The sequence below is a fragment of the Zootermopsis nevadensis genome, unplaced genomic scaffold, assembly GCF_977971745.1.
Source record: "Zootermopsis nevadensis isolate Lab colony 2312 unplaced genomic scaffold, Znev_1.0 Znev_ptg000016l, whole genome shotgun sequence".
NCBI classification, from domain to species: Eukaryota; Metazoa; Arthropoda; class Insecta; order Blattodea; family Termopsidae; genus Zootermopsis; species Zootermopsis nevadensis.
In genome coordinates, this window is record NW_028259148.1 from 2,591,189 (window position 1) to 2,602,792 (window position 11,604).

At 38.5% G+C, this 11,604-nt stretch overlaps 1 protein-coding gene across 2 annotated transcripts; it reads left to right on the forward strand.

The window, feature by feature from the left end:
• The first annotated feature begins 33 nt into the window (after nucleotides 1-33).
• On the forward strand, nucleotides 34-10,082 carry LOC110834396 (TBC1 domain family member 19). 2 transcript variants are annotated; one of them, XM_022073503.2, is made up of 12 exons: nucleotides 34-278; nucleotides 450-638; nucleotides 1,178-1,316; nucleotides 1,727-1,814; nucleotides 2,333-2,393; nucleotides 3,439-3,559; nucleotides 5,078-5,265; nucleotides 5,963-6,025; nucleotides 6,188-6,350; nucleotides 6,735-6,936; nucleotides 7,759-7,945; nucleotides 8,446-10,082. In XM_022073503.2, exons 1-12 carry the CDS (start codon nucleotides 177-179, stop codon nucleotides 8,512-8,514), a joined length of 1,572 nt encoding a protein of 523 aa, XP_021929195.1. In that variant the 5' UTR covers nucleotides 34-176; the 3' UTR covers nucleotides 8,515-10,082. The 2 variants fall into 2 exon arrangements, with proteins under 2 accessions (XP_021929195.1, XP_021929196.1); XM_022073504.2 differs by lacking the exon at nucleotides 34-278 and having other exon boundaries at nucleotides 541-651.
• The last annotated feature ends 1,522 nt before the right edge of the window (nucleotides 10,083-11,604 follow it).

An 11,604-nucleotide genomic window follows, 5' to 3' on the forward strand; every position in this document is an offset into this window, starting at 1 on the left:
CTGTGATTGAGATTTAGTTCTTTTCCTTCTCTGATATTCTCGTATGAATGCAACTTGCATAAGAAAGCTGACAAAACAGACGCGACATCTTTGAATTATTCGGCTTAATATTTTATGTAGCTGCCCTATCTTTCATGATCAATTTTATATGGTGATTTTGCTTTACCCACATTATCATGGATGATATGAAGGACAAAAGTATTCATTTTACTGCTCAGAAACTTACGGAAGAAATAAAAAATATGCCCGCGTATATGAAATTTTATTCAGGAATTCAGGTGAGTCTGAAATAAAATGAATATACTAATGAAGGACAGTCAGACAGACTAAGTAGACTAGATATGACTTTATTTATGTTACAATATCTTAAAAATTTTAGCGTTTTTATTGTACATTTTTTAATATTCATACACACTGTAATGAATATTAACGTTTGATTTGGTCCATAGAAAATTGTGTCGTCTACTTGTGTGAATAAGTATGAATTCAAGGAGACCCTCCTTCAAGCAATTAAACAAGCTGGAATTGAAACACAACTAAGGAATACGGTATTTCATTGGGTGCGATCACACAATAATTATGACAGCATTAATGGCTCCTCAATCAAGGAACCACTTGCATATTTACGGAAGGCACAGGTTTGCTCTATAAGTAACTATTGTTTTTGTTCTTCTTTATAAGGCCTATTTATGGAAGTAATAGGTTAGCTGCAAGAGTAACTACTAGTTATTCTTCTTTATAAGGTCCTTAAGCAAATGCTTAAAATGCAACACCAAAGAGAAGGTTCAATGACAGTGAAATAATATAGAAAGGGTACAATGCATGAGATACATGATACATTTAATGTTAGCACTAAAATTGGCTCCTGTCAAAATCTATCCTGTTTCCCACATCCATAGGACTGGGAAGTCTGTCTATATCCAGTTCCTGAACCTTTTGTCACCTGTGACACCCTAATTTTTAATGGATGCATAATAGCACACACCAAATTTTGTCTCACTAAAAGGGGTACAAGGCTCTACATGGCCATAAATATATATCTAGATAAAAATCCTTTATCTATAAGAATGCAGGTGTATGAAAACAAAACGTAACGCATGTTGAAGAAAACTATTAATGATGAACCAAGGTATGACATGCATGTGCATTTTGTGTTTATTTATCTAAATGTTGACAGATGCAATGGGAGAAGAGAATACATAAGTCTCTTAACTCGATGTGTAATGAAATTGGAGTGCCTTTGGCTCGCTTCCGTTTGGCATCAGAAAAAGATGATTTGGAAGAGAAATGGACTGAACTGAGCACATATGATGTTGGTGAGTCAGTACCTGTTAGTATGAATTTTGTATTATTCTGAATGTGCCAACTGCACTGTTTGTTTTGTAAGTAGCTGTTGATCATAATAATTTATTATCACAAGAGTTAATAGATTATAATGACCTTTCATGACTATATCTATATATGCAGGGTGGATTTTGAGTAATGAAATCAGTGCTGTGCTTTGAATATTTTGGAAATGCAATAGTGGGCAGCAGACAAGAGATGGTTCTGCAACTTGGGTTCTGATGCATCATGTTTTTAGCTTGTGCTTGTAGCTTATTAAATGTGGTAAATAAAATTTATTTTTAATTTTATGCTTTTAATCCAGATGCCCTTTTAGCAGCCTTGATTAAATCTCACATTTTAAAAGGTCAGTACTTGTTTTTGTTGTTTTTTTAATTTCCAGACCTTAGTCAGTATCGACCAGTATATGCCCCAAAGGATTTTCTAGAAGTTCTTCTGTGCATTCGTAGCCCCAACTACCGTAGCATGTAGTAAGTATATTTGACTACAAGTGTCATTGTGCTTGTGTTTTGTGTAGTGGTAAGTTTTAGACCTGTTTCAGAACAGCTCTTAAGCTTATACTAACTTTTCTATGTCTGTCTGCATTTAATAAGTGCAATGAAGGAATAAATTTTGATTAAATTTATTCTTCCCAAATTTAAGAATGTTGTTTTTGTTTAATGAATGCCTAACCCCATCCTTTGGATGCGTTTTAGATATATTTGTGTAACTGCTAAGTAGAACAAAATGTGTTTATGACAACTTATAATGATTGGCTGATTGTTACATTGTTAAATTACACTTTCAATTGCATGGATTTAAATCCCATTAAAGGTCATTGTTGCATGTAGATGTAATTTGAACCGAACAATTGGTTTTTTTTTTAAATTATTGTGTGCCATTTGGTAAAATAATTTCATGGAACATTGTCAGTTGTAATAGTGCTGGAAATGAATGGAACTGCTTGACTGTGCAATTTCTATTTTTATATCTGTATTATTGCAAGCAGTGGTGAAGGGGATTGGGATTTTACTCAGATTCCACTCCGAGTGAAAACATTAACTGAGTTGGTGAGTCGATTTATTCTTGTTTTATTGTGTAATGTCTCAGATTGTAACTGAGAAATTTATAGAGTTAGTTGTCAATATTTATGCAATTTTTAATGTAGTGGGTTATTTTGTTTTAAGGTGCTCTCCCAACATTTTTTTAGATGGGCTGGAGAAAAATTACAGGCTAACTCAGCCAAGATAAGAAGACAATTTGAATGAGGCCTTTCTTTTTGCACAACTGGGTGAACTCTAGATTATACAGTAGGTTTCTCTGTTGTAAGAATTGGTTAATGCCTTCAGATTGTAGTCTGCATTATGATGACCTGCAGTTTTTTAGACTTCGTTGTTATCATAACCTAGAACATCAAAAAAGATTATCCTGATAGCTCATTAGTGAGGGTTTGGTTCTTCCCTAACCTCACTTCTATACAGAGGGATTTTCCTGTGATTCTACAATGTTTGCATGGTAAATGTCAGTATAATTGCTAAGACAACACTAGAAATAGTTTACCAGTAAAGCTACAGAGAGCTGTACGTACAATTTCAGTTTACAGTAATTAGTAGTTAAACTAAGACTAACCTGTTGAAAGAGCCTTCCTTTGAGATAAAAATGTTTGGTATGTATGGAATTTTGCCAGGGAAACCTCATGCACATAAACTGGTTAAATTATGACACATTGAATATTGTAATTCATGGAATCATGTAAAATTCTTGGAGTTACTGTCAAGCTAAAACTTTTATCCATTTCAGCTTTAAGACTAATAGTGGATGTGTGGAAACCGATCTCTACGTCTGTCACAGTAGATGTTTGAAAAATCAAGTTGTATTTTTAAAGTAAAGAAATTTTAGTGAATCTCAAAAGTAATGTTAGAAGCACTGAAAAAATGTGGAAAATTGAAAAATATTAACCACCTCTTATATGCATGTAATTGGTTCTGATTGTGTTCTAAGTATTAATAATACAGGTACTCATTAACGTGGCAGGTTCTTATATAGCTTCTGTAATATGCTTGTTTGTTTGTCATAACTTACGAAATTGTTCAGAAATAACAGTGTTGGTTTCAGCGTTGTCTTTATGTGGAACTGTCTCGTGGAGAACCATTACTTGGAGTGAACCCTCACATGCCATCAGCTGTTGGGAGCCATCCTACTTTGGAAGCTGAACGCTCTGTTCTTGGTGAGAAAGGTAATGCACTCAATTCTGATCATGAAATATAGCATGCAATATTGATTTTGACTGTACACCAATCCATAGTGCAGTTTATAGGTGGTATGTAAATCATGTTGTAGTTTTTCTAACGTCATTTCAATGACGATTTCAGATTAAAACAAATCAACAAAAGGGGAAACAGCAGTGTCCAGTTAATTAAATTACTGAAAATGGATTTGTGTCATATGAATGCAGTGACCATGTAGGTCTGTGTACGAGGTGCGATCAGAAAGTTTCAAGACTGTGTCAATAGAGGGCGAACCGGATGTAGTACGAGCTTCTGCCGCTAGGGGGTGCGGCCTACATTCATAGTGAATCAGTGTGCCAGCCGGCATCATCGAATTAGCATTTGTTTCTTAGTTACGGGCGTTTTGGTAGTGCATTACACCGACCCTCCTGCGATTTCGGAATGGCGTGTGCATCAAATTTTACCAAAGACTCGCCAAAACAGCTACGGAAACCTATGAAATGCTAAAGCAAGCATTTGGGGAGTCCGCAATGGGTCATGCACAAACCTTTGTGTGGCATTCACGTTTTAAAAATGGCCGAACCTCTGTCGATGATGACGAGCGTTCTGGACGACCATCTTCGAGCACAACGCCCGAAAATGTTACGAAGATTCGGCAGGCCATTCACGAAGATCGACGTCGTACCATCAACGATTTGTGCGACATTGTTGGGATAGGCTATGGGACCTGTCAGCTGATTCTAAAGGAAGAACTCCACATGCGACGCATCCTGTCTGAGGACCAGAAGCAGAATCGACTTCTCGTTTGTCAGGAGCTCAAAGATCTTGCAAGAACCGACCCCAACTTCCTTTCTAAGCTCCGTGTGACTTCTTCCTCTTCCCAAAGATGAAAATTCAGCTAAAGGGAAGGAGATTTGAGACGATAGAAGAGATTCAGGCAGAATCGCAAATGGTGCTTGACAGGCTGACAAAGAAAGATTTCCAGGGATGCTTCCAGGCTTGGCAGCGGTGCTGGGATCGTTGTGTTCACTCCCAGGGGAACTACTTTGAGGGTGATGGATGAATTTAATATCTGAGATAAGTGTACGGGTTTTTATACGTGCAGTCTTGAAACTTTCTGATCGCACCTCGTATGGTTGCAAACGTTTTGGATCAGTATATTGTCTCCATCTTCAGTGTTAAACATGCAGACAGTATTTTCCTCCGAGGAGTTCATATTCACCAGCAAGACTACACGATATTGCAACCCAGACAGACATGGTCTGAAAAGAAATAGTTGTTGATCATTATTATCGATTACACTTGTGCATTTCAGAGATGTTGATCATTCAGAGTATATAAGGGTGTAACTTGAAATTTTAGTGATATCCATGTCACGTTTGTTATGTGTGTAATCTCCACCGACATATTAACTCGGTGAATAGGCAAGACACTTATGCTGTATTTACAGTCTTGTGTTAAATTCAGTCATCATAATTCGGTAAATATTATTTAGTTGATGAAGGTGTGTGGATGTATAATTTCAGTTCTGGCTTCAAGTCATGCACCAGTTGCACAGGAATTCTTGAAACGGGGGTGTCCACGAAGTTTGCGGGGACGCATCTGGGCTCAGATCATGGGTTCATGTATCCATCCAGAGCATGTAGAATACTTCAATAGTTTAAAAGAACAAGTGCTTCAATATGATCTCATGGTGGACAAACTTATACTTAAGGTTTGAAGCAAGGTTTAAATACTGCATGAAATATATTTTACATGGGGGAAGTGAAAATCTTTTCCCGAATATCTTTTATAGCACAATTTTAAGAAGGTTCCCTGTTTAAAAATAGCTTTTCCATACTAATAATATCATAAGTCATATTAATTGTGGAGTCATGTAAGGCAGCAAGGGTCTTGTGAATGATCTTTTGTCTACTCTGCGGTACTGTCTTAGTAAGGACTTAATATCAGAAGTGAGACTACACAAAAATCCCTTTGAATTTTATTTCAGTGATGACTGTTTAGAAATGAATATTGGATGTTAAACTAAAACTATGATAGTGCTTATTAAAATATAATTGGAAATGTTTTTAGAGTGAGAATATTATTAATATGCCTTCAAAAATAAACTATTCTGTAATAGTTCTTTCTGAATATCTTTGGTGATTTTATATTACTGCTTTCTTTGCTTTGGACTTTATCCATGGTTTTAGAAAGTCTAAAGGTTATTAATTATAAAAGTCACTTCATTTTGGAGGATGAATTTTCCTGTCATGTGTCTGAGTTTAAATAGTCACAAGTTCATGAAGTACAGACTTTAGTCTCTTGGCACACGTCACACCAGTTTTGTAGTTTTTAGTGAATAAGCTTTGTTAAGCTCTGGCATCTGAAAGTTTGTCACTGCTACTCATTGCATCTATTTTCTACTTTAGGATGTTCATCTGACAGCCTCCAATGATGACCAGTACTTCGTGTTTGAAGATGTTTTATATCAGGTAAGTGATTTCTTATTTCTTGAGATTTATACTTTTCTATTCAGGTGAAATAACCCATAGAATTAGACTAAACAGTGGTAAATCAGTCACCCTGTCTCTAAATTGTGGTTTTGATTTACAATTCGTTTGCTTTGCAACGTAAAATATTGGTTTGTTAATCAGGTTATGCTGTGCTTCTCTCGAGATACAGAGGTTCTTTCACTGTTCAATCACAGTGCTGGCAACCCTGTGCATGCTGTGCTCAAGAACAAACCTGCTACTGTGGAAAATACTGTAGTATTTCCTCCCAGTGGAATAATTCCCTTCCATGGGTTCACAATGTACGGTAAGTTTAAATATCTGAGTAATTTCTCATGTATGTGAGCTTTGAATGAACAAGGTAGCCATAAAACATTATTTATAATCCTTTCACCAAACACTCTTAATGTTTTCATGTAATGCTTGGCGGTATATGCACTTGCGGAATTCTGTTGGAAATGTCCGTAGGGATTTTATTTCATCTGTCAGGAGTCTGAAAAATGGCTGCAGCATCAGTCTCACATCTCATTCAAAATTAATTGTTTCTGCGTAAACACAATCATTGCTTCTGTTCACACTGAAGGTGCACCAAATGCCAGCTTCTGCGTTGAGTGGAACTTTACATACAGATCATGGATTTCCTATGCTATGATAGACCATGGAAATATTAATGATGTGAATTGTTTTGCAGCTGCCCCTTTTTGCTATCTCTATGATAATCCAGTTGCGCTGTACCACACGTTTAGAGCATTCTATCTGCGATACTGGTTTCGTCTCCATGAAGTTTCTTCTCATGAGCAAGGTCTTCTGTGTCTTTGTCTCCTGTTTGAGCGGTTACTGCAGCGTCATGAGCCACAACTATGGTTCCATTTCAAACACATCAACATACAACCGTAAGTACTTGAGAGAGAGAAGAAGAAGAAGAAAAAGAAACTGGTCATGATGTTTATAAATGTAATAATTCCTGTCGAATTATAAGTTACAGATTCACTGCAGGGGCCCAGCTTGTTTGAAATTGATCGACATGTGTAATAAATATTTATGAAATTTGTCTTTATCTGTTAAATAAATCTTGAAACTTGACCGAAATAGCAGAGGTCTCCATGTTTCTATGTTACTACACATTCTTTTTTCCATGTTATGAATTTACATAATTTCATTACATGCAAAATTGATATATATTTTGATGTAAATACGTGTATACGGAAGGGTCATTCGGTAAAAACAGCGTTACGAAGATGTGCAAGATCCAGCGCCGAGTCACCTTTAAACGTTCATTCCTCAGGAATGGTAAGAGTAAGGGTAATGTAACCTTACCTAAAATGATCAGTAAATAAGGACCTTTAAGAATCTGTAATGTATTTTATTGTAATTATAATTGTTTATACATTTATTGTAATTTTAATGAACCAATGTGTACAATTTTCAATTCATCTGGCGCGTTAAGCGCCCGCCTCTCGAAAACCGTAAGAGATGGATTGGGACATATTGCGTACGAAATACGTATTACCTCTTGAGCTTTCCATATCTGTTTTCAGATTTTACATATCACAAATGGTTTAGGTTCTACAAACATTTATTTATATAAATAGAGGCGCATCGCACTTCATGCTACTGCTGCGTTTGCGTATTTACGTCATATTCTCCGGAACTGTTGTTCCACTGTCAATTTTTTTTTTACAGATATTCTTTACTGATTGCCACATTTGTTTTAGTGTACGTGTGGTGTTCAAGTGGTTGATGCGTGCCTTCAGTGGACATCTTCCTCCAGAGCAACTGCTGTACCTCTGGGATATGATTCTGGCATATGATTCACTTGAGATCCTTCCTCTTCTTGCAGTTTCAATCCTCAGCTTTCGTAAGGACAATCTGCTATTGGTGGATACATTGTCTAGTGTCGAGGTGGGTCCGACTTATAGGTATTCCATATTAATACCATTGCGTTCATATTTCATTGTTATTTAGAGGGTAGTAGTCAAAATGTCAGAAGAAGGAGACCTTATTTCTCATGAAACTGGAGGCAATAAAATAAACAGAGTTGTGATTAGATAGATTTTCAGCTGGTACAGGTTTGACTGAGATCATTTTAATGGTGAATCACAGTCTGTGTGCTTTGTGTTTATTTTTACAGTTTCACTTTTTGCACTGAAACAAAGATTTAATCTTTAGTCTTTATATTCTTAGTTGAATATAAGTTATGTCTAATACAACTGAAAAGTGTTATTTAATATCGTTAATTAAATAACATATTCTTTACTATAAAACGTAACACAGGCAGTATTAAGCTTGTGTTTGTGTAAAACCTGTCTCCAAAACTTATTTTACTTATTTCACTTGGTACTGAAACATTTTCAAAAGGAACTTGTAAATTTTCCTGAATGGTGTGGTTTCTCTTTTTACAGGTTGTGTTGGCAGATTTGTCTTCAGTTGCTGTAATGACTCTCCTGCAGTTGGCACTCCTGCATGACTGAGTAGGAATTGGACACCATTTTACCATTTGTAACCTTATTTTTATTGTAAATTTGTGTAATGGAATTCACAGGATAACAGTTATTGAGATACAGGAAATATATTAAAAATATGCACCTTTCAAATACGAGGGTCGCTCATTAAGTAATGCCCCACATTTTTTTTCTCAGCCAATAATGAAGATAGAAAAGTGCACTTTTACATGCTTGAGATTTGATGTTTCCCGCGTTCGTGTACGGAGTTTCAAATGATTCCAACCGATAGCGGAGCTGTAGTGAACTGTTAAATTGGCGTCTGTGAACGACTCTCGTTACAAACAACGAGCTGTAATTGAATTCTTTGTTGCTGAAAAAGAAACGGTGGTGAACATTCATAAACGTCTGTGTGCTGTGTATGGAAGCTGTGCAGTCGATAGGAGCACCGTTGGTCGCTGGGCTAAGAGAGTTAAAGCTTCAGGAAGTGAAGAAACCGAGCTCCGTGATCTGCCGCGCTCTGGGCGTCCTGCCACAGCCACCACTCCAGACATGTTGAACCGCGCGGATGCCATTATTCGTGAGGATCGGCGCATCACAACTCGACAATTGGCCCAACAGCTTTCAGTCAGCAATGGAAGTGTAATTGCAATTATCCGGGCTCTTGTTTATTCGAAGGTGTGCGCAAGATGGGTTCCACGAAGTCTCACAGCAGACCACAGGATTCAAAGGAAAACGATTTCTTCTGAATTGTTGGAGCGTTTTGATGCTGAGGGAGAGCTTTCTGTCCCGGATCATTACACGTGACGAAACCTGGATACACCACTTTGAGCCGGAGACAAAAAGGCAGTCAATGGAGTGGCATCATCCTCTATCACCGAGAAAGAAGAAATTCAAGTCAACTCCCTCCGCCGGAAAAGTCATGATGACTGTCTTTTGGGACAGTGATGGGGTCATTCTTGTGGATGTGATGCCAAGAGGTGCGACCATCAATTCAGACGCGTACATTATGACCCTGGAAACCCTCAAGAAGCGTTTCCGACGAGTTCGGCCTCACAAGCATCCAGCAGAAATTTTGCTCCTGCATGACAATGCACGCCCTCACACAAGTCCGAGAACCCGGGAAGAAATCACCAAATTTGGTTGAACGGTGCTGCCCCATCCACCCTCCGACTCCATCTCTTTGGGCCACTTAAAAATGCTATCCGCGGAACAAGGTTTGAAGATGACGAGAGCGTTATTCAAGCAGTGAGGACATGGCTACGTGCACAGGACAAGAGCTGGTACCGGCAAGGCATGCATGCACTTGTTCCACACTGGCTTAAAACCGTACAAGTTGATGGGGACTATGTGGAAAAATAGTATGTGTAAAGGAAACATTGATTTATACTGTCACTAAATTTGAGCCATCTTGAATAAATATGTTCTGAGGAAAAAAATGTGGGGCATTACTTAATGAGCGACCCTCGTATGAAACATGGTTATTGTGGTCTGTAGTACTTTGTAATCCTGGTGTTACAGTTTACATGTATATTAAAAAGTGTTTTAAGAGAGGAAATTCATGTATCAATAAAAATGCAGTGTCCAGGCACGATTCAGTGGAGTGCTTTTAGATTGATTAAATACCACAAGAACTAGGCTTACATAATAAGAGAACTGAAGAAAAATGTACTCTGAATTCATACGAGGGTCGCTCATTAAGTAATGCCCCACATTTTTTTTCTCAGCCAATAATGAAGATAGAAAAATGTACTTTTACATGCTTGAGATTTGATGTTTCCCGCGTTCGTGTACGGAGTTTCAAATGATTCCAACCGATAGCGGAGCTGTAGTGAACTGTTAAAATGGCGTCTGTGAACGACTCTCGTTACAAGCAACGAGCTGTAATTGAATTCCTTGTTGCTGAAAAAGAAACGGTGGTGAACATTCATAAACGTTTGTGTGCTGTGTATGGAAGCTGTGCAGTCGATAGGAGCACCGTTGGTCGCTGGGCTAAGAGAGCTAAAGCTTCAGGAAGTGAAGAAACCGAGCTCCGTGATCTGCCGCGCTCTGGGCGTCATTCCACAGCCACCACTCCAGACATGTTGAACCGCGCGGATGCCATTATTCGTGAGGATCGGCGCATCACAACTCGACAATTGGCCCAACAGCTTTCAGTCAGCAATGGAAGTGTGATTGCAATTATCCAGGCTCTCGCATATTCGAAGGTGTGCGCAAGATGGGTTCCACGAAGTCTCACAGCAGACCACAGGATTCAAAGGAAAACGATTTCTTCTGAATTGTTGGAGCGTTTTGATGCTGAGGGAGAGGTCTTTCTGTCCCGGATCATTACAGGTGACGAAACCTGGATACACCACTTTGAGCCAGAGACAAAAAGGCAGTCAATGGAGTGGCATCATCCTCAATCACCGAGAAAGAAGAAAATCAAGACAACTCCCTCCGCCGGAAAAGTCATGATGACTGTCTTTTGGGACAGTGATGGGGTCATTCTTGTGGATGTGATGCCAAGAGGTGCGACCATCAATTCAGACGCGTACATCAGGACCCTGAAAACCCTCAAGAAGCGTTTCCGACGAGTTCGGCCTCACAAGCATCCAGCAGAAATTTTGCTCCTGCACGACAATGCACGCCCTCACACAAGTCTGAGAACCCGGGAAGAAATCACCAAATTGGGTTGGACGGTGCTACCCCGTCCACCCTACAGTCCAGATCTGGCACCCTCCGACTTCCATCTCTTTGGGCCACTTAAAGATGCTATCCGCGGAACAAGATTTGAAGATGACGAGAGCGTGATTCAAGCAGTGAGGACATGGCTACGTGCACAGGACAAGAGCTGGTACCGGCAAGGCATGCATGCACTTGTTCCACGCTGGCGTAAAACCGTACAAGTTGATGGGGACTATGTGGAAAAATAGTATGTGTAAAGGAAACATTGATTTATATTGTCACTAAATTTGAGCCATCTTGAATAAATATGTTCTGAGGAAAAAAATGTGGGGCATTACTTAATGAGCGACCCTCGTATATGAAGATTTTTTGCATGTGGATGTTAGATTAGCTTTTGTCTTGAGTGTGTTTGTCATGTGGTTTGGATGTGAAACTATAAATTGACAGTACTTT